The following is a 26,050-nucleotide window of genomic DNA, read 5'->3' as shown; positions in this document are numbered from 1 at the left end:
CACCTTTGATGGCCACTGTCACGCTGGAGAAGTGTGCTCTTCACAGATGAATCCCGGTTTCAACTCTACCGGGCAGATGGCAGACAGCGTGTATGGCATCGTGTGGGTGAGCGGTTTGCTGATTTCAACGTTGTGAACAGAGTGCCCCATGGTGGCGGTGGGGTAATGGTATGGGCAGGCATAAGCAACGGACAACGAACACTATTGCATTTTATCGATGGCAATTTGAATGCACAGAGATACTGTGACGAGATCCTGAGGCCCATTGTCGTGTCGTTCATCCGCCGCCATCACCTCATGTTTCAGCATGATAATGCACAGGCCCATGTCGCAAGGATCTGTACACAATTTCTGGAAGCTGAAAATGTCCCAGTTCTTCCGTGGCCTGCCTACTTACCAGACATGTCACCTACTGAGCATGTTTGGGATGCTCTGGATCGGCGTGTACGACAGTTTGTTCCAGTTCTCGCCAATATCCAGCAACTTAGCCCAGCCATTGAAGAGGAGTGGGACAATATTCCACAGGCCACAACCAACAGCCGGATCAACTCTATGCGAAGGAGATGTGTAGCGCTGGATGAGGCAAATGGTGGTCACACCAGATACTGACTGGTTTTCTGATCCATAATTTTTTTTTTTTAAGGTATCTGTGACCAAGAGATGCATATCTGTATTCCCAGTCATGTGAAATCCATGGATTAGGGCCTAATGAATTTATTTCAATTGACTGATATCCTGATATGAACTGTAACTCAGTAAAACCTTTGAAATAGTTGCATGTTGCGTTTTTTTATAATTTTGTTCTGTATAGTTGATTTCCTACTAAGGTCAATACATTTAGTTGATTTCCTACTGAGGGTCAAGACATTTTTGAATATTGTTGAATTCAGTTTTAATGTCTGGGTTCCGTGATTCTGTCCGCGGTCTCCGCAACACAGACGCTACAGGGCCCTGTAGTTTCTCCATTAATACGATATGTATCGAGATTCTCACGATTCTAAATGTATTGTGATACTGCAAATGTTTTTATTTTTATTATTATTTTATTTTATTTTATTTTTTTATGCCATTTGATGTTCCAAACATATATTGCTCACTATATGCATAGAGACGAGAGAGCATGAGAAAATTAGTATTGATCAGTCATGGAAATAAGTCCTTAAAACTATAGGATGAAAAATACTGGAATTTTGGCGCAGATACAGCCGACTAACACTACCTAACATGAATAGCATTGTTGTATCTACGCTTCCAACGTGGACTTCTTCAGCTTCATGGATAAATCATTAGTTTACGATGAATGTGGTTTAATCTCTCCTCTCTGTAGACTGAGCAGAGGGAGAGTTTGTATAGCCTGTACAGCATGTAAATGGTATGTTCCAGGTGGAGAGAGCCTGTCCGAGTTCTGAGGATGGGCTGGATGTGTTTCTAGAGAGAGGGATGGAGAGAGCCTGTCCGAGTTCTGAGGATGGGCTGGATGTGTTTCTAGAGAGAGGGATGGAGAGAGCCTGTCCGAGTTCTGAGGATGGGCTGGATGTGTTTCTAGAGAGAGGGATGGAGAGAGCCTGTCCGACTTCTGAGGATGGGCTGGATGTGTTTCTAGAGAGAGGGATGGAGAGAGCCTGTCCGAGTTCTGAGGATGGGCTGGATGTGTTTCTAGAGAGAGGGATGGAGAGAGCCTGTCCGAGTTCTGAGGATGGGCTGGATGTGTTTCTAGAGAGAGGGATGGAGAGAGCCTGTCCGAGTTCTGAGGATGGGCTGGATGTGTTTCTAGAGAGAGGGATGGAGAGAGCCTGTCCGACTTCTGAGGATGGGCTGGATGTGTTTCTAGAGAGAGGGATGGAGAGAGCCTGTCCGAGTTCTGAGGATGGGCTGGATGTGTTTCTAGAGAGAGGGATGGAGAGAGCCTGTCCGACTTCTGAGGATGGGCTGGATGTGTTTCTAGAGAGAGGGATGGAGAGAGCCTGTCCGACTTCTGAGGATGGGCTGGATGTGTTTCTAGAGAGAGGGATGTTGTGGGACTGTTTGGAGGACGGTGGGTGGATGTGAAATGAAGCTCACGTTATTTAAATCAGGCTGGTTGAAGCAGGGCAGAGCAGCTGTGACTCATTGTTGCAGACCGCAACCCGTGCTGCTTTCTCAGAGAAACCTGAATGAATTCTCCCTTTTCTTCTGGATTGTCTCGCTGTCCCAGATTCTGTGGTGCCCACTTGCTACGGACTAAAGACAGGAAATGGTGTGGAGACAGACAGTTGTGTTCCTGACTGGAGACTGTTCCCTGTTTTTAACTGTGTAATGCTGTAAGGTGTTGAGTCTCCCCTGCCCTGTGGTAAGACGGTTGGTCTGGGTAGCCTGTCTAATGGGCTGAATCCCAGAGTGTTGGTCTGGGTAGCCTGTCTAATGGGCTGAATCCCAGAGTGTTGGTCTGGGTAGCCTGTCTAATGGGCTGAATCCCAGAGTGTTGGTCTGGGTAGCCTGTCTAATGGGCTGAATCCCAGAGTGTTGGTCTGGGTAGCCTGTCTAATGGGCTGAATCCCAGAGTGTTGGTCTGGGTAGCCTGTCTAATGGGCTGAATGCCAGAGTGTTGGTCTGGGTAGCCTGTCTAATGGGCTGAATCCCAGAGTGTTGGTCTGGGTAGCCTGTCTAATGGGCTGAATCCCAGAGTGTTGGTCTGGGTAGCCTGTCTAATGGGCTGAATCCCAGAGTGTTGGTCTGGGTAGCCTGTCTAATGGGCTGAATCCCAGACTGTTGGTCTGGGTAGCCTGTCTAATGGGCTGAATCCCAGACTGTTGGTCTGGGTAGCCTGTCTAATGGGCTGAATCCCAGAGTGTTGGTCTGGGTAGCCTGTCTAATGGGCTGAATCCCAGACTGTTGGTCTGGGTAGCCTGTCTAATGGGCTGAATCCCAGAGTGTCGGTCTGGGTAGCCTGTCTAATGGGCTGAATCCCAGAGTGTTGGTCTGGGTAGCCTGTCTAATGGGCTGAATGCCAGAGTGTTGGTCTGGGTAGCCTGTCTAATGGGCTGAATCCCAGAGTGTTGGTCTGGGTAGCCTGTCTAATGGGCTGAATCCCAGAGTGTTGGTCTGGGTAGCCTGTCTAATGGGCTGAATCCCAGAGTGTTGGTCTGGGTAGCCTGTCTAATGGGCTGAATCCCAGAGTGTTGGTCTGGGTAGCCTGTCTAATGGGCTGAATCCCAGAGTGTTGGTCTGGGTAGCCTGTCTAATGGGCTGAATCCCAGAGTGTTGGTCTGGGTAGCCTGTCTAATGGGCTGAATCCCAGAGTGTCGGTCTGGGTAGCCTGTCTAATGGGCTGAATGACAGAGTGTTGGTCTGGGTAGCCTGTCTAATGGGCTGAATCCCAGAGTGTTGGTCTGGGTAGCCTGTCTAATGGGCTGAATCCCAGAGTGTTGGTCTGGGTAGCCTGTCTAATGGGCTGAATCCCAGAGTGTTGGTCTGGGTAGCCTGTCTAATGGGCTGAATCCCAGAGTGTCGGTCTGGGTAGCCTGTCTAATGGGCTGAATCCCAGAGTGTTGGTCTGGGTAGCCTGTCTAATGGGCTGAATCCCAGAGTGTTGGTCTGGGTAGCCTGTCTAATGGGCTGAATGCCAGAGTGTTGGTCTGGGTAGCCTGTCTAATGGGCTGAATCCCAGAGTGTTGGTCTGGGTAGCCTGTCTAATGGGCTGAATCCCAGAGTGTTGGTCTGGGTAGCCTGTCTAATGGGCTGAATCCCAGAGTGTTGGTCTGGGTAGCCTGTCTAATGGGCTGAATCCCAGAGTGTTGGTCTGGGTAGCCTGTCTAATGGGCTGAATGCCAGAGTGTTGGTCTGGGTAGCCTGTCTAATGGGCTGAATCCCAGAGTGTCGGTCGGTGCTGAACCGTGTGTTTACGGTGTATAATACATATGATTGTGTGTCAGGGTGTAATAACCGGCTTTATTTTTTATTTTAAGCCGATTTTAAACTTTGTGCTGGCCAATTTGTCAACAACATCCCATTGCAAAATAATGCTTTTTTAGCCTATTCATTGATGGAAATACATTTGACCGGTCATGCTTAACGGGTCTATAGGTTAATTTGAAGAGACACTGGTGGAGTGAAGTAGAGAGGGAGGGATGGAGATGGAGGAGGTGGAGATGGAGGAGGGGGAGATGGCGATGGAGGAGGGAAGGATGGAGGAGGGGGAGATGGAGATGAAGAGAGCTGGGATTAGATAATAAATTGTACAGATTCTCTTGCATACCATGATATGTTTGATGTTTTTAGCCCCATTTGGTCTTCTTTGCAAGTTATGTTTCCCAGACATTTGTGTGGGGTTACATTAGACTCTCTATATCACGAACTACAGTACTGCCAAAGTATTCTGGACACCCCAGAGCTTGAATATTTCTGACGTTGGCAATCTCCCACCAACTTCCTGGAACATCAACACATCATGAATCACTGCTTGAGGCAGAGAGCATTGCTCTAGAATGCATTCTACCTTCTATTTCCCTGCATTCTATTTCCCTGCATTCTATTTCCCCGGCATTCTATTCAGCTCGCAATGGAGAAGATAATTTCTTAGAATAGCCTTCCTTAGAATAGCCTTCCTTAGAATAGCCTTCCTTAGAATAGCCTTCCTGCAAGGTGAGAGGAAAGCTCTGATAATGTATAGTTGTTGATACTGTGTTTTAATAGTGTGTGATTCTCCTCCAGGCTCAGATAGCGTTCCTCCAGGGCGAGAGGAAGGGCCAGGAGAACCTGAAGAAGGACCTGGTGAGGAGGATTAAGATGCTGGAGTACGCCCTCAAACAGGAGAGGTAAGTTACAGCACCCAGTGAACCACTTTGATCACCTGCAGGGTTGATAATGCAAACTGTTATCAAGTGTCAAACTCCGGTGGCATGTGAGACAAAATTTCGACGCTAGCTAATAAACATATATATATATATATATATAGATTTATATTGATTTTAGCGGTGGCAAATGGGAATATGACTCTCAAAGTGGCTCCGACTCATCGTGAGGAGCCTATAAAACGTAGCTAGCTAGCTTCCTGAACATATTTTGGAAATGTATTGGAATAAATGACTAATCTATAAAACCAGTTTGCCAGCTATGGGTAACTGTTAGGGATATATGTTTAAGATGGCACTGCATCGGTCGGCGGACCTCAAACCGATCCAAATGTAGCATGCAAAAAAATCTATTCAAATGTTACGAATTGCCGGTTCACATTTTTTTCCCCTCGTATTACTTTTCCTACCTAAAATACCTCTTATGTGACAACTGATGTGTCTTCTCCTTCAGTGTGGAACTGCATGTAACTGTGTTGACAGTCATTGATCTACAGGTTATTTTGCAAAACAACTCCAGGGAATACACTATATATACAGCAGTATGTGGACACCCCTTCAAATTAGTGGATTCGGCTATTTCAGCCACACGCCGTTGCTGACAGGTGTATACAATCGAGCACGCCGCCATGCAATCTCCATAGACAAACATTGGCAGTAGAATGGACTTAGTGAAGAGCTCAGTGACTTTCAACGTGACACCATCATAGGATGCCATCTTTCTAACAAGTCCGTTTGTATAATTTCTGCCCTGCTTAAGTTGCCCTGGTCAACTGTAAGTGCTGTTATTGTGAAGTGGAAATGTCTAGGAGCAACAACCGCTCAGCCGCAAAGTGGTAGGCCACACAAGCTCACAGAACGGGACCGCCGAGTGCTGAAGCGCGTCAAAATAGTATTTCCTCGGGTGCAACACTCACTACCGAGTTCCAAACTGCTTCTGAAAGCAACATCAGCACAATAACTGTTTGTCGGGAGCTTCATGAAATGGGTTTCGATGGCCGAGCAGCCGCACACAAGCCTAAGATCACCATGCGTAATGCCAAGCGTCGGCTGGAGTGGTGTAAAGCTCGCCGCCATTGGACTCCGGAGCAGTGGAAACGCGTTCTCTGGAGTGATGAATCACGCTTCACCATCTAGCAGTCCAACGGATTAATCTGGGTTTGGCAGATGCCAGGAGAACACTACCTGCTACAATGCAGTGCCAACTGTAAAGTTTTTTTTAGATACAGTGCCTTCGGAAAGTATTCTGATTTTTTCCACATTTTGTTACGTTACAGCCTTATTCTAAAATTGATTACATACATTTTTTTTCTCATCAATCTACACACAATACCCCACAATGACAAAGCGAAAACAGGTTTTTAGACATTTTTAGCAAATGTATTTAAGAAAAAAACAGATACCTTATTTACATAAGTATTCAGACCCTTTGCAATGAGACTATTATCTTGGCAAAGGAAATATTTTTGTTCAGTATAATTACAGTACGGAATTCACAGCTAAATGTTTGCCAGCTAGATATCTAAACTGTTAAGTTAACTGTCTAAAATGTGATAAATGTTCTGCAGTTGTGCATTTGGTTTGTTAATTTAGTAGGTACTAGTATCCCAAAACAGCGGTTTGAGACAGATGTGTTTGTTTGCAAAGAAGAACAACTAATATAGGAGTTTCGTGCGGCGATCAAGTTACACTTGTATGAAATTCACTATTAATGTTTGCCAGCTATATATCGTATAACTATTAAGTTAACTATCGAAGACGTGCCAAATAAATTCTCTCCAGCTGGGTTTTGCTAACTGCTAATGTTAGCTAAGTGGCTAACGTTAGCTTGTAAGATCAAGCTTCTTGGTAACAGCAACAGAGACAATCCCCTCCTGGATTAAGATCCCTGCTGCCTAATATTTGTTTTGTGCGCGCTGTAAACTGCGTTTTGAGATACTTGCGTAACTTAATGAGCTGGGTTTGTCTGTCCTAGTAGTGAATGTTTTGCATGCGCTCGTTAGCATTTACCTAGCATCCGCTATGAGAATTCCTTAGTACTTGTTAGCATTTTGCTAGACTTTTGTTAGCATTCTGGTAAGTGACGTTTTTTTTGGAGGGGGGGGCTTGTTTTACGTTTGCAAAAAAATATAGCGCACCTTGTGTGCACTACCGGTAATACCGTATATCCCGGTACGGCACAGGCACAGTATGGAAATCTGGATACCGGCCAACCCTACCACACAGCCTTTACCCCACACATCACCTGACCTAACACTGACATCATAACGCCTCAGCCCTACGATACGCTTTGCTGTCAGCGTCGAGTCGATGTGACGTTCTACACAGAGCGTGTTGTTTTGAGAGGGACAGAGTCTCTGTTCTGTTTCCCTTCTGTACTGTGCCATAGTCATTGATTTATGCGTAAGTACAAAAGCTTTAGTCCAGTTCTTCGTAAGTCCTCTGTAGCTCAGCTGGCAGAGCACGGCGCTTGTAACGCCAGGGTAGTGGGTTCGATCCCCGGGACCACCCATACACAAAAAATGTATGCACGCATGACTGTAAGTCGCTTTGGATAAAAGCGTCTGCTAAATGGCAAATTGTTATTATTCAATTGTTGCTAGTGGTTGTACAAAATTATCCTCTCATTACACAAGTTGTTTGTTTACATTTTGAACATAGTCAATGTAGGTAGCTAGCTAGAGTTTCTGCTAGTTAGTAGCTTCTTGACTTCTTCAGTCTCAGTACAGTAACCAGTGGTGTCTAGTAGTCAGTACAGTAACCAGTGGTAGTCAGGACAGTAACCAGTGGTGTCTGGTAGTCAGTATAGTAACCAGTGGTAGTCAGTATAGTAACCAGTGGTGTCTAGTAGTCAGTACAGTAACCAGTGGTAGTCAGGACAGTAACCAGTGGTAGTCAGGACAGTAACCAGTGGTAGTCAGTACAGTAACCAGTGGTGTCTAGTAGTCAGTACAGTAACCAGTGGTGTCTAGTAGTCAGTACAGTAACCAGTGGTGTCTAGTAGTCAGTACAGTAACCAGTGGTGTCTAGTAGTCAGTACAGTAACCAGTGGTAGTCAGTACAGTAACCAGTGGTGTCTAGTAGTCAGTACAGTAACCAGTGGTGTCTAGTAGTCAGTACAGTAACCAGTGGTAGTCAGGACAGTAACCAGTGGTGTCTAGTAGTCAGTACAGTAACCAGTGGTAGTCAGTACAGTAACCAGTGGTAGTCAGTACAGTAACCAGTGGTGTCTAGTAGTCAGTACAGTAACCAGTGGTAGTCAGGACAGTAACCAGTGGTGTCTAGTAGTCAGTACAGTAACCAGTGGTAGTCAGGACAGTAACCAGTGGTAGTCAGGACAGTAACCAGTGGTAGTCAGTACAGTAACCAGTGGTGTCTAGTAGTCAGTACAGTAACCAGTGGTAGTCAGGACAGTAACCAGTGGTAGTCAGGACAGTAACCAGTGGTAGTCAGTACAGTAACCAGTGGTAGTCAGGACAGTAACCAGTGGTAGTCAGGACAGTAACCAGTGGTAGTCAGGACAGTAACCAGTGGTAGTCAGTACAGTAACCAGTGGTAGTCAGTACAGTAACCAGTGGTAGTCAGGACAGTAACCAGTGGTAGTCAGTACAGTAACCAGTGGTGTCTAGTCGATGCAACCATCCCCTTTATCGCTCATTATTTACTTCACAGGATAGAATTTAACGCCCGCGCCGTCAGCCATGGAGAATTGAACCTCAGTGATTCTTAAGCTTTGCATGCTGCCATTGGACCAGTGTTATTTATTTTTTTATTTTTTTGTCAAGCACCTATTTTTCAGTGTCAATTGACGAGACTATAACTGCCTCAATAGACCCAGAAAAAACGAACTACATTTAAAATTATTTAGAATTTCAGTTGACTAAAACCGAGACAACTATCTCTTTGACTAAAGTCTGACTACTAAGTGGACTGGAGAACAGTTTTTGGCGAGATTGAGAGCTTTTCAGTGATGGGCACAATTACTATTAGCAGCAGAGATGCGCAGCGCAGTTCTGCAGTTGGGAGGAAGAGTCACACACCTGGCAGACACTGCCTACACCAGCTGGTGAGCTGCGGGGGAGAAAGCTATGACTGGGGTGCAGACAGCCTCCGCCTCCGATTATAGCATCGTTAGCACACGTCGCGCAGGAGACTCTCTTGCTTCACCCCCAGCCTTCCTAGTTAGCAACACTTTGGCTGGTTAAGAAACACAAGCTGCTTTACCAAATTAAAAACAATAGCAGCATTGAGTTTAATCGTAAAACAACAGTCTGTCTATGTTTTTCTCTCCCTCGAGTAGGCTATAGAAAAGTATTTAATGTATAGGTTCTGTAGCCAAATCTATTTATTTTTTCCTCAGAGAAAGCAGCTTGATTCTAGCCCTTAGGCTACTGTTCAAAAGACATTACCCATAATTCCGGCGCGTTCATAAAGCGTACTGCCGGACCATTCTAAAACTAGGCTACTTGCGAACTGGACCGTTAACCATTTGTTTAGACTACACCTTGTTCAGTCGTGTTACCTCATTAGCTAGCAATCTGGCGGGGGGGGGCTTTCAGCAGGACGCAATGTTTCGGAACATGCCGATGTTAGAAATATGCTATGTAAAACAAACATTTCTATCTGCAACGTTCAAGAATGTTTTGCAACTGAACGTGGCCCTGGGAACATTGCCAGGAACCCATATGCAAACATTTGGAGGCACAGAAAGGAAAAGGAATAAACAATTGATTGACTGAATTCCTCTTGCCACTACACTATATCTGTATTTTGAATGTGACTTTATTCGCTCTCTCTGCTTGTGTGTATCAGTTTGTTTTGTGTATATAATATCTATGATTAGGAAGTTACATGGCCTAATAATTGTTATATTATTATTTTATTCTTTATATTTATTAATATTATTATATTATGTTGGTTGTGTTTCTGCTGTTGGGAGGAGAACGGGATGTTATGCGGAACAACATGTTGGTAGGAAAAGGCTATGTACACTGAGTATACAAAACATTAAGAACAGCTGCCCAGACTGACCAGGTGAATCCAGGTGAACGCCTCGATCCCTTTATTGATGAAGGAGAGGAGACGGGTTAAAGAAGGATTCAGATCCGTGTAGATGAAGGGGAGGAGACGGGTTAAAGAAGGATTCAGATCCGTGTAGATGAAGGGGAGGAGACGGGTTAAAGAAGGATTCAGATCCGTGTAGATGAAGGGGAGGAGACGGGTTAAAGAAGGATTCAGATCCGTGTAGATGAAGGGGAGGAGACGGGTTAAAGAAGGATTCAGATCCGTGTAGATGAAGGGGAGGAGACGGGTTAAAGAAGGATTCTTAAGCATTGAGACATGGATACTGATGTGATGTGACTAAAATGGCCCACTGTTTTCGTCATTTTTTGACAATAACTAGACTAAATCAAATGAAAAAGATGTGACTAAAGATTATTTTTTTTAAATAAAGAGTGGCAACATTTAAACACTGCGTTGGACGTGACTCAGTGCGAGCGCAACACGGGCAGGTATAGTAGCTTTTCATTGATTTCAAAGGAAGCGTTCCCTCGATGGCTGATGGCACCCTGCGTCATCACATGACCCTATGACCTTTCACATGAATTCACCACACTGATAAAGGCAGAGGGCCTGACAGTCAAAGACGTCTCTACATCTTCACGTGACCATGAAACTTAACACAGCAGAAAATCAGAGGGTCTACAGTGACCGATGACAGGGCGATGGAGTCCCCTGGTGGTGTGATGTCTGTTCAGAGGAAGGAATGCATACGTTGGCAGGATAGTTCTGATCTGGTGTCTGATTACTGATGACACTGCCCTGTCCTAGAGCGGTTTCTGTCTGCCTTACCCTGGGGGATCCCAGTGACCATGACAAGGTCACAGCTCCACTGCTCTCTTTCTGTTCTCTACTCCTGTCCTGTCCTTCCGCCAAGAGGACCAGAGTTACTCAGGGGGAGCATAGCGGATTCGGTCGGTCTTATCCTGGAGGATCGTTCATCCCCTTGTGTTCCGGGAAAAGCTGCAGAATAAATAGATCCTCCTCCTTTCTGCTCTGTGACTGCAACAGCAGATCCCCATGGTAACAACAATGACACGCTCCCTCCACATGGACGTGCTTTCTCTGGAACAGGATGTAGAGATGTCATTTCTATTCTCTCTCTCGCGCCCTCTCTCTCTCTCTCGCGCCCTCTCTCTCTCTCTCGCGCCCTCTCTCTCTCGCGCCCTCTCTCTCTCTCTCTCCTTCCCTCTCTCTCGCGCCCTCTCTCTCTCTCGCGCCCTCTCTCTCTCTCTCTCGCGCCCTCTCTCTCTCGCGCCCTCTCTCTCTCGCGCCCTCTCTCTCTCTCTCTCCTTCCCTCTCTCTCGCGCCCTCTCTCTCTCGCGCCCTCTCTCTCGCGCCCTCTCTCTCTCTCGCGCCCCTCTCTCTCTCTCGCCCTCTCTCTCTCTCTCTCTCTCTCTCGCCCTCTCTCGCACCGTCTTTCTCTCTCTCTCTCTCAATTCAATAGACTTTATTGAAATTGAAAGTTAAAATTACTTACATTGTCAAAGTATAGAAAATGGTGGGACCAACAGCAATAATAATAGTAGTAGTGGAAATGGGTTTACCATTAACAGCAACTACAACAACAATATTAATGAGAATAACAATACATTAAAGCAATAGTAGTCGACCAGTCTCAACATGACTGAGAAGACACATTACATGCTATGAAAGCCAAAACAAAACAGGAAATATTATTGGCATTACACTTTTCACTGGCTGTCCCTCAGGTTGTGGCAGGAGGACACATATTTGGCTGCCAAAACTGCACATTTACCCTTTTCACCCAATTTCTTCATTTTATAGTTTCAAATTCTTTGTACTGAATGATATTTTGGGAAAGAAAGATTTATCTTAGGTCTGAGTATTTGTCACAGTGTAATAGGAAATGCAACTCTGTCTCTACCTCTCCCCGGGGGCAGAGTGAGCACAGCCTGTCCTCTCTGGGCAGCCAGGTTTGCCTGTGATGACCGGTCTCTATAGCCAGACTGTGCTCACTGAGTCTGTACCTAGTCAGTGTTTTCCTCAGTTTTCTATCAGTCACAGTGGTCAGATAGTCTGCCACCATGTACTGTCTGTTTAGAGCCAAATAGCATTGAAGTTTACTTTGATTTTTTTTGTGCAGTCTTTAAAATAGGTGATATATGTTTATTTTTGCTTGGTGATGATTTGGTTGGGCCAGATTTTCTGAGTGCTGTCCTGAGGCTCTATGAGTTTGGTTTTGGTTAGTGAACTGAGCCTCAGAACCAGCTGGCTGAGGGGACTCTTCTCTTGATTCATCTCTTGACATAGTAGAGCTGTGTGATGGAATGTGTTGGGGTCACTTGTTTTTAGATGGGTGTAAAATTTGATGGCTCTTTTTTTCTATTTGAATAAGGAGGGGGTATTGGCCCAATTCTGCTCTACATGCGTTATTTTGAGTTTTTCTTTGCACTTGCAATACAGTCTTGCAAAACTCTGCATGCAGTATTTCGATTGGATGTTTGTTTGTCCCATTTGGTAAATTCAGTATTAGAGAGCGGACCCCATACTTCGCTGCCATAGAGAGCAATTGGTTCTATAACAGATTGGAACATTTTGAGCCAGATTCTACTTGGAATTTCAATTTTAATGTTCCTTTTAATGGCATAGAATGCTCTTCTTGCTTTGTCTCTCAGCTCGTTCACAGCCATGTGAAAGCTACCTGTGTTGCTGATATTTAGTCCTAGATACGTGTAGTTTTTGGTGTGTTCTAACAGAACTGTGTCCAAATAGAATTTATATTTGTGATCCTGATTTCCGGACCTCTTTTGGAATATCATTATATTCATTTTTTTTTTTTGATTAACCTGTGCAGATGATCTAGATGCTGCTGTAACCCCTCCTTAGTGGGAGACAGTAGCACCAGGTCATCTGCGTACAGCAGACACTTGATTTCAGTGTTGTGTAGCGTGAGACCAGGTGCTGCCGATTCTTCTGTTTTTGCCAATTCATTAATATAGATGTTCAATAGTGTTGGACTTATTGTGCAGCCCTGTTTCACTCCACGTCCCTGAGAGAAGAAGTCTGTTTGCTTGTTTGCTTAACTGCACATTTGTTTTTAGTGTTCATTGATTTAATAACAATGTTTTCCCTCCAATAACACTTTCTATTAGTTTATAAAAAAGTCCTTTGTGCCAAATTGAATCAAATGGTTTCTTGAAGTCTACAAAACACGAGTAGATTTTGCCTTTGTTTTGGTGTGGAGGGTGTAAAGGTGGTCTGTTGTACGATAATTTTTTTTAAAAAAAAATCCAATCTGGTTTCTGCTCAGGATGTTGTGTTCATCAAGGACCTCTGGTAATATGGGTCATATTGAACCATTTAGACTAGAGACAAGCCGTTTTCTTTGCTGTAAAGCTGCCAGCGTGCCTGTCGCGAAGCGGGTGCTCCGTTTTCTGACACTCAAGAGGCTGCATGACGGTGAACTTGCAAAGTCTACTCCGGCTGGTCTGTGCCCTTGGTTATAACAGGCGATGAAATTATACAATGAATCAACATTGCTGGCTTTGCGCGCTGCTCCAATGTAACACACGTACCAATCTAACAACAGAACACTCACCAGGCTCTGGGTCTGCACCCCTGCTCCCTGCTCGCCGTCACTGCTAAATTATATATTTTTTTTAACTGACGCATGAAGAGCGGACAGAGAAGCAGGTGAGGGGCTCGCTGGTAGGGGATGTGGCTGGCTGATTACTGGCTGACACACCTGACATGCTCATGATAGTGAAGTGGATATTATTGGACCTGCAGCATACAAGAGACCAGTGACTTGCTTAAATTCAACTGAATTTATAAACTAAACTGACTTTATAAATATTTGATAACAGGCGCCGGCAGGTTCTTTAGATCGGTAGGGCTGAAAAAAGTTGGTAGTATCAAATGAAATGGCACTATTGGTATTCTAAAATGTTGGTGGTGTAACGTTTTGGTACTGTGATATTACCGTGGTACCGGTATACCGTGCAACACTTATATCTGGTGTGTGTGCCAATAAAAGGGATGTGACACCATTCCCCCAATAAAAGGGATGTGACACCATTCCCTCAATAAAATAGATGTGACACCATTCCCCAATAAAAGGGATGTGACACCATTCCCCAATAAAAGGGATGTGACACCATTCCCTCAATAAAAGGGATGTGACACCATTCCCTCAATAAAAGGGATGTGACACCATTCCTTCAATAAAATAGATGTGACACCATTCTTCAATAAAAGGGATGTGACACCATTCTTCAATAAAAGGGATGTGACACCATTCTTCAATAAAAGGGATGTGACACAATTCCCTCAATAAAAGGGATGTGACACCATTCCCTCAATAAAAGGGATGTGACACCATTCCCTCAATAAAAGGGATGTGACACCATTCCCTCAATAAAAGGGATGTGACATCATTCCCTCAATAAAAGGGATGTGACACCATTCCCTCAATAAAAGGGATGTGACACCATTCCCTCAATAAAAGGGATGTGACACCATTCCCCAATAAAAGGGATGTGACAACATTCCCTCAATAAAAGGGATGTGACACCATTCCCCAATAAAAGGGATGTGACACCATTATTTAATAAAAGGGATGACACCATTCCCCCAATAAAAGGGATGTGACACCATTCTTCAATAAAAGGGATGTGACACCATTCCCCAATAAAAGGGATGTGACACCAGTCCCCAATAAAAGGGATGTGACACCATTCCCCAATAAAATGGATGTGACACCATTCCCCAATAAAAGGGATGTGACACCATTCTTCAATAAAAGGGATGTGACACCATTATTTAATAAAAGGGATGTGACTCCATTATTCAATAAAAGGGATGTGACACCATTCCCCCAATAAAAGGGATGTGACACTATTCCCCCACTAAAAGGGACGTGACACCATTCCCCCAATAAAAGGGACGTGACACCATTCCCCCAATAAAAGGGACGTGACACCATTCCCCAATAAAAGGGACGTGACACCATTCCCCAATAAAAGGGACGTGACACCATTCCCCAATAAAAGGGATGTGACACCATTCTTCAATAAAAGGGATGCGACACCATTCTTCAATAAAAGGGATGTGACACCATTCTTTAATAAAAGGGATGTGACACCATTCTTCAATAAAAAAGCTTTTGAACAGCAGGGGTTTCTTCATCTTTCACTGGTGTCTGGATGTATCACTCTTCTGTTTTAGTTATTTGCGTCTCCTTTGAGAGCAGACAGTCAAGCATCATCATTAGCAGATTACGTTAGTGTGGAATGCTCTGCAGCCTGCCTGTATTTATTCATGATTTTGCTATTTGCTATGTATATAAATGCTATCGTCTCAGCCTCTCTGGGATTGAGTTAGGAGTGACGCCATTTGCTTCACCTCCAGAATCAGGTTTCCCTGGTTGCTTGGCAACATGTCATTCCCATCTTGGAATATCAGGAATATCAGGAATAGCCCTCAGAAAGCAGAATGTTACCAATTTAACCTGAGCCCCATGTTCCCTACTTAGCTCCCTAGCTAGGCTTCCATCCAACTGCCAAAGATTTAAATGCGACTATTCTAAAAATCCGCATTTAAAATATTATTTTCCCGCCAGAGATGGAATGTGTCCGTCAGTTGACTTGTTGCAGATAAAAGGCTGTGCATAAAGACGTTGTGCTCATAAACATGACCTTTTGTGATAAAAAATACAAGTTAAATGGGTTTCCATCACATTTTCAACTCCACTGATGGTTTTATCAGAATAGTTTTTGCGTTATATAGAGACTATGCCTCCTCTGGTCTTGGCACGTGCCTCTAGCCAACAGCTGGCACATACAGTGCGGGTAGACTATCTACATGATGGGTATTATTATTATTATTATTATTATTATTATTATTATTATGGACAAAAGAGCAAGATTATTTTTATTTGTCAAACGGCAGCCAAGCATCAATCATCATGTCACCAGAATAAGACCCTCGATATTTATTGGAAAGGAGCATCAAGCTCATCACCGTGCCCTTTCACCACCCTGTGAAGTTCATCATAACTTATTTAATCTGTAGCCTAATAAACTGCATGGTTTCCCCAGTCCTAGTGGGAGGACCACACAACATGTCATCACATGACTCCAAGTTTACTTCAGTATGATGGTTATTATATCAATATCAAAGACATTTCCACCACCATTTCTCGCATAATTAATTTTACAGACACAAAAAGATCCCACCTTGTCTAGCGTATTTTGTTATGTGGACATTTGGAAAGTTTACCGACTAATTTGCTGTTTCCATCAGCCTGTGGTGACATTTAGCCCACATGTACTTTAAGCTCATACAAATATGGATGGAAACCTGGTTATTGACATTTTATTGACATGTGGATATATTTTTCTCAAGCGTAACCATGGATCGTCACCATATTTTAACCCAGTTGTTTCTGCTTTCTCTTCCAGGGCCAAGAACCACAAGTTAAAATATGGAACAGAGTTGAACCAAGGAGACATGAAACCTCCCAGCTATGACTCTGGTAAGACTAACAGAGACACGCAGACAGACACAGAGACACGCAGACAGACACAGAGACACGCAGACAGACACAGAGACACGCAGACAGACACAGAGACACGCAGACAGACACAGAGACACGCAGACAGACACAGAGACACGCAGACAGACACAGAGACACAGAGACGCAGACAGACACAGAGACACAGAGACGGAGACAGACACAGAGACACAGAGACAGACACAGAGACGGAGACAGACACAGAGACAGAGACGGACACAGGCGGGCGGACACGCAGACACAGGCGGGCAGACAGACATACACAGACAGACAGACATACACAGACAGACAGGCAGACGTACGCAGACAGACACCATTTCTTGAAAGGCACCATTTGTTAAATCCAGTATAAATGGCCTCCATGTTAGGATCCCTCCTGTCTATAGGGATGTGTCCTATTGGCCTCCATGTTAGGATCCCTCCTGTCTATAGGGATGTGTCCTATTGGCCTCCATGTTAGGATCCCTCCTGTCTATAGGGATGTGTCCTATTGGCCTCCATGTTAGGATCCCTCCTGTCTATAGGGATGTGTCCTATTGGCCTCCATGTTAGGATCCCTCCTGTCTATAGGGATGTGTCCTATTGGCCTCCATGTTAGGATCCCTCCTGTCTATAGGGATGTGTCCTATTGGCCGCCATGTTAGGATCCCTCCTGTCTATAGGGATGTGTCCTATTGGCCTCCATGTTAGGATCCCTCCTGTCTATAGGGATGTGTCCTATTGGCCTCCATGTTAGGATCCCTCCTGTCTATAGGGATGTGTCCTATTGGCCTCCATGTTAGGATCCCTCCTGTCTATAGGGATGTGTCCTATTGGCCTCCATGTTAGGATCCCTCCTGTCTATAGGGATGTGTCCTATTGGCCTCCATGTTAGGATCCCTCCTGTCTATAGGGATGTGTCCTATTGGCCTCCATGTTAGGATCCCTCCTGTCTATAGGGATGTGTCCTATTGGCCTCCATGTTAGGATCCCTCCTGTCGATAGGGATGTGTCCTATTGGCCTCCATGTTAGGATCCCTCCTGTCTATAGGGATGTGTCCTATTGGCCTCCATGTTAGGATCCCTCCTGTCTATAGGGATGTGTCCTATTGGCCTCCATGTTAGGATCCCTCCTGTCGATAGGGATGTGTCCTATTGGCCTCCATGTTAGGATCCCTCCTGTCTATAGGGATGTGTCCTCCTTAATAGTCCTCATCTTTATTCATAAGATGCAGCCTGTTCTGTTTGTTCAAGGCATCAGCTCTCTGGAAGTGTTGATGAGCCGGAGAGGAGAGGGGGAGAGGTGTCGGTGGCGTGTGGTTGCATCATGTGCCACACCTGCCCGCTCTTCACTTGCCTACGTTAGGATTGACCCAGTTGAAAGACTGTCTCTCTTCAGCCCAGCCACCTCCTCTGTAGCTCAGCTGGTAGAGCACGGCGATTGTAACGCCAGGGTAGTAGTGGGTTCGATTCCCCGGGACCACCCATACACAAAAAAAAATTATGCGCACATGACTGTGAGTCGCTTTGGATAAAAGCGTCTGCTAAATGGCATATTATTATTATTATTATTATTATATAGACTCCTCCTCCTCTCCCCTGCCTCTCCCTCAGCCCAGCTTCACAACCCAGCCACCTCACAGACAAAAATAAAATAATTAAACTCAAATTATGCCGTTCTATTGTTTTTGAAAATACATGTTATTAGTCTTATAATGTTTCTGAGGACCTGCCTAAATGAATTCATAATGGATTTATTAAAATGGACGCCCACCCACATTTTGCACACCAATACTACCACTCGTCCCCAGCATGCTGGCAGGCACACAGGAGGTATAAAAAGTGTATGCAGGCAAGAATGTGGTAAAAAAAAAAAAAGGGCCTGTTTGTAAGGGGGTCATATAAACCTTGCCCAATTTTATTTACATGCAAAATACCTTTTAAACCTATGTGAAAGCAGTATATCTCTCTCCCCAGATGAGGTGAAGGACAATGAGACCCCTGGCTCTCTGAACAACCAGCTGTCCTGGAAACAAGGCCGTCAGCTCCTCAGACAGTGAGTTACTATACCATAACACTAACCATAACCCTGGAAACAAGGCCGTCAGACAGTGAGTTACTATACCATAACACTAACACTAACCATAACCCTGGAAACAAGGCCGTCAGACAGTGAGTTACTATACCATAACACTAACACTAACCATAACCCTGGAAACAAGGCCGTCAGACAGTGAGTTACTATACCATAACACTAACACTAACCATAACCCTGGAAACAAGGCCGTCAGACAGTGAGTTACTATACCATAACACTAACACTAACCATAACCCTGGAAACAAGGCCGTCAGACAGTGAGTTACTATACCATAACACTAACCATAACCCTGGAAACAAGGCCGTCAGACAGTGAGTTACTATACCATAACACTAACCATAACCCTGGAAACAAGGCAGTCAGACAGTAAGTTACTATACCATAACACTAACACTAACCATAACCCTGGAAACAAGGCCGTCAGACAGTGAGTTACTATACCATAACACTAACCATAACCCTGGAAACAAGGCCGTCAGACAGTGAGTTACTATACCATAACACTAACCATAACCCTGGAAACAAGGCCGTCAGACAGTGAGTTACTATACCATAACACTAACACTAACCATAACCCTGGAAACAAGGCCGTCAGACAGTGAGTTACTATACCATAACACTAACACTAACCATAACCCTGGAAACAAGGCCGTCAGACAGTGAGTTACTATACCATAACACTACCACTAACCATAACCCTGGAAACAAGGCCGTCAGACAGTGAGTTACTATACCATAACACTAACCATAACCCTGGAAACAAGGCCGTCAGACAGTGAGTTACTATACCATAACACTAACCATAACCCTGGAAACAAGGCCGTCAGACAGTGAGTTACTATACCATAACACTAACCATAACCCTGGAAACAAGGCCGTCAGACAGTGAGTTACTATACCATAACACTAACCATAACCCTGGAAACAAGGCCGTCAGACAGTGAGTTACTATACCATAACACTAACACTAACCATAACCCTGGAAACAAGGCAGTCAGACAGTGAGTTACTATACCATAACACTAACACTAACCATAACCCTGGAAACAAGGCCGTCAGACAGTGAGTTACTATACCATAACACTAACCATAACCCTGGAAACAAGGCCGTCAGACAGTGAGTTACTATACCATAACACTAACCATAACCCTGGAAACAAGGCCGTCAGACAGTGAGTTACTATACCATAACACTAACAACCATAACCCTGGAAACAAGGCCGTCAGACAGTGAGTTACTATACCATAACACTAACCATAACCCTGGAAACAAGGCCGTCAGACAGTGAGTTACTATACCATAACACTAACACTAACCATAACCCTGGAAACAAGGCCGTCAGACAGTGAGTTACTATACCATAACACTACCACTAACCATAACCCTGGAAACAAGGCCGTCAGACAGTGAGTTACTATACCATAACACTAACACTAACCATAACCCTGGAAACAAGGCCGTCAGACAGTGAGTTACTATACCATAACACTAACCATAACCCTGGAAACAAGGCCGTCAGACAGTGAGTTACTATACCATAACACTAACCATAACCCTGGAAACAAGGCCGTCAGACAGTGAGTTACTATACCATAACACTAACCATAACCCTGGAAACAAGGCCGTCAGACAGTGAGTTACTATACCATAACACTACCACTAACCATAACCCTGGAAACAAGGCCGTCAGACAGTGAGTTACTATACCATAACACTAACACTAACCATAACCCTGGAAACAAGGCCGTCAGACAGTGAGTTACTATACCATAACACTAACCATAACCCTGGAAACAAGGCCGTCAGACAGTGAGTTACTATACCATAACACTAACACTAACCATAACCCTGGAAACAAGGCCGTCAGACAGTGAGTTACTATACCATAACACTAACCACTAACCATAACCCTGGAAACAAGGCCGTAAGACAGTGAGTTACTATACCATAACACTAACACTAACCATAACCCTGGAAACAAGGCCGTCAGACAGTGAGTTACTATACCATAACACTAACCATAACCCTGGAAACAAGGCCGTCAGACAGTGAGTTACTATACCATAACACTAACACTAACCATAACCCTGGAAACAAGGCCGTCAGACAGTGAGTTACTATACCATAACACTAACACTAACCATAACCCTGGAAACAAGGCCGTCAGACAGTGAGTTACTATACCATAACACTAACACTAACCATAACCCTGGAAACAAGGCCGTCAGACAGTGAGTTACTATACCATAACACTAACCATAACCCTGGAAACAAGGCCGTCAGACAGTGAGTTACTATACCATAACACTAACCATAACCCTGGAAACAAGGCCGTCAGACAGTGAGTTACTATACCATAACACTAACACTAACCATAACCCTGGAAACAAGGCCGTCAGACAGTGAGTTACTATACCATAACACTACCACTAACCATAACCCTGGAAACAAGGCCGTCAGACAGTGAGTTACTATACCATAACACTAACACTAACCATAACCCTGGAAACAAGGCCGTCAGACAGTGAGTTACTATACCATAACACTAACCATAACCCTGGAAACAAGGCCGTCAGACAGTGAGTTACTATGCCATAACACTAACACTAACCATAACCCTGGAAACAAGGCCGTCAGACAGTGAGTTACTATACCATAACACTAACCATAACCCTGGAAACAAGGCCGTCAGACAGTGAGTTACTATACCATAACACTAACACTAACCATAACCCTGGAAACAAGGCCGTCAGACAGTGAGTTACTATACCATAACACTACCACTAACCATAACCCTGGAAACAAGGCAGTCAGACAGTGAGTTACTATACCATAACACTAACCATAACCCTGGAAACAAGGCCGTCAGACAGTGAGTTACTATACCATAACACTAACACTAACCATAACCCTGGAAACAAGGCCGTCAGACAGTGAGTTACTATACCATAACACTAACCATAACCCTGGAAACAAGGCCGTCAGACAGTGAGTTACTATGCCATAACACTAACCATAACCCTGGAAACAAGGCCGTCAGACAGTGAGTTACTATACCATAACACTACCACTAACCATAACCCTGGAAACAAGGCCGTCAGACAGTGAGTTACTATACCATAACACTAACACTAACCATAACCCTGGAAACAAGGCCGTCAGACAGTGAGTTACTATACCATAACACTAACACTAACCATAACCCTGGAAACAAGGCCGTCAGACAGTGAGTTACTATACCATAACACTAACACTAACCATAACCCTGGAAACAAGGCCGTCAGACAGTGAGTTACTATACCATAACACTAACACTAACCATAACCCTGGAAACAAGGCCGTCAGACAGTGAGTTACTATGCCATAACACTAACCATAACCCTGGAAACAAGGCCGTCAGACAGTGAGTTACTATACCATAACACTAACACTAACCATAACCCTGGAAACAAGGCCGTCAGACAGTGAGTTACTATACCATAACACTACCACTAACCATAACCCTGGAAACAAGGCAGTCAGACAGTGAGTTACTATACCATAACACTAACCATAACCCTGGAAACAAGGCCGTCAGACAGTGAGTTACTATACCATAACACTAACACTAACCATAACCCTGGAAACAAGGCCGTCAGACAGTGAGTTACTATACCATAACACTACCACTAACCATAACCCTGGAAACAAGGCCGTCAGACAGTGAGTTACTATACCATAACACTAACCATAACCCTGGAAACAAGGCCGTCAGACAGTGAGTTACTATACCATAACACTACCACTAACCATAACCCTGGAAACAAGGCCGTCAGACAGTGAGTTACTATACCATAACACTAACACTAACCATAACCCTGGAAACAAGGCCGTCAGACAGTGAGTTACTATGCCATAACACTAACACTAACCATAACCCTGGAAACAAGGCCGTCAGACAGTGAGTTACTATACCATAACACTAACACTAACCATAACCCTGGAAACAAGGCAGTCAGACAGTGAGTTACTATACCATAACACTAACACTAACCATAACCCTGGAAACAAGGCCGTCAGACAGTGAGTTACTATACCATAACACTAACACTAACCATAACCCTGGAAACAAGGCCGTCAGACAGTGAGTTACTATACCATAACACTAACCATAACCCTGGAAACAAGGCCGTCAGACAGTGAGTTACTATACCATAACACTAACCATAACCCTGGAAACAAGGCCGTCAGACAGTGAGTTACTATACCATAACACTACCACTAACCATAACCCTGGAAACAAGGCCGTCAGACAGTGAGTTACTATACCATAACACTAACACTAACCATAACCCTGGAAACAAGGCCGTCAGACAGTGAGTTACTATACCATAACACTAACCACTAACCATAACCCTGGAAACAAGGCCGTCAGACAGTGAGTTACTATACCATAACACTAACACTAACCATAACCCTGGAAACAAGGCCGTCAGACAGTGAGTTACTATACCATAACACTAACACTAACCATAACCCTGGAAACAAGGCCGTCAGACAGTGAGTTACTATACCATAACACTAACCATAACCCTGGAAACAAGGCCGTCAGACAGTGAGTTACTATACCATAACACTACCACTAACCATAACCCTGGAAACAAGGCCGTCAGACAGTGAGTTACTATACCATAACACTAACACTAACCATAACCCTGGAAACAAGGCCGTCAGACAGTGAGTTACTATACCATAACACTAACCACTAACCATAACCCTGGAAACAAGGCCGTCAGACAGTGAGTTACTATACCATAACACTAACACTAACCATAACCCTGGAAACAAGGCCGTCAGACAGTGAGTTACTATACCATAACACTAACACTAACCATAACCCTGGAAACAAGGCCGTCAGACAGTGAGTTACTATACCATAACACTAACCATAACCCTGGAAACAAGGCCGTCAGACAGTGAGTTACTATACCATAACACTACCACTAACCATAACCCTGGAAACAAGGCCGTCAGACAGTGAGTTACTATACCATAACACTACCACTAACCATAACCCTGGAAACAAGGCCGTCAGACAGTGAGTTACTATACCATAACACTACCACTAACCATAACCCTGGAAACAAGGCCGTCAGACAGTGAGTTACTATACCATAACACTAACCATAACCCTGGAAACAAGGCCGTCAGACAGTGAGTTACTATACCCTAACACTAACCATAACCCTGGAAACAAGGCCGTCAGACAGTGAGTTACTATACCATAACACTAACACTAACCATAACCCTGGAAACAAGGCCGTCAGACAGTGAGTTACTATACCATAACACTAACACTAACCATAACCCTGGAAACAAGGCCGTCAGACAGTGAGTTACTATACCATAACACTAACCATAACCCTGGAAACAAGGCCGTCAGACAGTGAGTTACTATACCATAACACTAACACTAACCATAACCCTGGAAACAAGGCCGTCAGACAGTGAGTTACTATACCATAACACTAACACTAACCATAACCCTGGAAACAAGGCAGTCAGACAGTGAGTTACTATACCATAACACTAACCATAACCCTGGAAACAAGGCCGTCAGACAGTGAGTTACTATACCATAACACTAACACTAACCATAACCCTGGAAACAAGGCAGTCAGACAGTGAGTTACTATACCATAACACTACCACTAACCATAACCCTGGAAACAAGGCCGTCAGACAGTGAGTTACTATACCATAACACTAACACTAACCATAACCCTGGAAACAAGGCCGTCAGACAGTGAGTTACTATACCATAACACTAACACTAACCATAACCCTGGAAACAAGGCCGTCAGACAGTGAGTTACTATACCATAACACTAACACTAACCATAACCCTGGAAACAAGGCCGTCAGACAGTGAGTTACTATACCATAACACTAACCATAACCCTGGAAACAAGGCCGTCAGACAGTGAGTTACTATACCATAACACTAACAACCATAACCCTGGAAACAAGGCCGTCAGACAGTGAGTTACTATACCATAACACTAACACTAACCATAACCCTGGAAACAAGGCCGTCAGACAGTGAGTTACTATACCATAACACTAACACTAACCATAACCCTGGAAACAAGGCCGTCAGACAGTGAGTTACTATACCATAACACTAACACTAACCATAACCCTGGAAACAAGGCCGTCAGACAGTGAGTTACTATACCATAACACTAACCATAACCCTGGAAACAAGGCCGTCAGACAGTGAGTTACTATACCATAACACTAACACTAACCATAACCCTGGAAACAAGGCCGTCAGACAGTGAGTTACTATACCATAACACTAACCATAACCCTGGAAACAAGGCCGTCAGACAGTGAGTTACTATACCCTAACACTAACCATAACCCTGGAAACAAGGCCGTCAGACAGTGAGTTACTATACCATAACACTAACACTAACCATAACCCTGGAAACAAGGCCGTCAGACAGTGAGTTACTATACCATAACACTAACACTAACCATAACCCTGGAAACAAGGCCGTCAGACAGTGAGTTACTATACCATAACACTAACCATAACCCTGGAAACAAGGCCGTCAGACAGTGAGTTACTATACCATAACACTAACCATAACCCTGGAAACAAGGCCGTCAGACAGTGAGTTACTATACCATAACACTAACACTAACCATAACCCTGGAAACAAGGCCGTCAGACAGTGAGTTACTATACCATAACACTAACACTAACCATAACCCTGGAAACAAGGCCGTCAGACAGTGAGTTACTATACCATAACACTAACACTAACCATAACCCTGGAAACAAGGCCGTCAGACAGTGAGTTACTATACCATAACACTAACACTAACCATAACCCTGGAAACAAGGCCGTCAGACAGTGAGTTACTATACCATAACACTAACCATAACCCTGGAAACAAGGCCGTCAGACAGTGAGTTACTATACCATAACACTAACACTAACCATAACCCTGGAAACAAGGCCGTCAGACAGTGAGTTACTATACCATAACACTAACCATAACCCTGGAAACAAGGCCGTCAGACAGTGAGTTACTATACCATAACACTAACCATAACCCTGGAAACAAGGCCGTCAGACAGTGAGTTACTATACCATAACACTAACCATAACCCTGGAAACAAGGCCGTCAGACAGTGAGTTACTATACCATAACACTAACACTAACCATAACCCTGGAAACAAGGCCGTCAGACAGTGAGTTACTATACCATAACACTACCACTAACCATAACCCTGGAAACAAGGCCGTCAGACAGTGAGTTACTATACCATAACACTAACCATAACCCTGGAAACAAGGCCGTCAGACAGTGAGTTACTATACCATAACACTAACACTAACCATAACCCTGGAAACAAGGCCGTCAGACAGTGAGTTACTATACCATAACACTAACACTAACCATAACCCTGGAAACAAGGCCGTCAGACAGTGAGTTACTATACCATAACACTAACACTAACCATAACCCTGGAAACAAGGCCGTCAG

At 44.3% G+C, this 26,050-nt stretch overlaps 1 protein-coding gene across 2 annotated transcripts in view; it reads left to right on the top strand.

The window, feature by feature from the left end:
- LOC311136557 (striatin-like) overlaps nt 1-26,050 on the top strand; it is a 108,770-nt gene that overhangs the window by 32,650 nt on the left and 50,070 nt on the right. For both annotated transcript variants that reach the window (XM_084170739.1, XM_084170738.1), the window contains exons 2-4: nt 4,690-4,793; nt 16,316-16,389; nt 18,385-18,463. In XM_084170739.1, the coding sequence (XP_084026865.1) occupies nt 4,690-4,793; nt 16,316-16,389; nt 18,385-18,463 (257 nt within the window). The remainder of the gene's footprint in view (nt 1-4,689; nt 4,794-16,315; nt 16,390-18,384; nt 18,464-26,050) is intronic.

This window comes from Coregonus lavaretus (assembly GCF_964263955.1).
Source record: "Coregonus lavaretus genome assembly, chromosome: 1".
Lineage (NCBI taxonomy): Eukaryota > Metazoa > Chordata > Actinopteri > Salmoniformes > Salmonidae > Coregonus > Coregonus lavaretus.
This window is presented reverse-complemented; position numbering and strand designations above follow the sequence as displayed.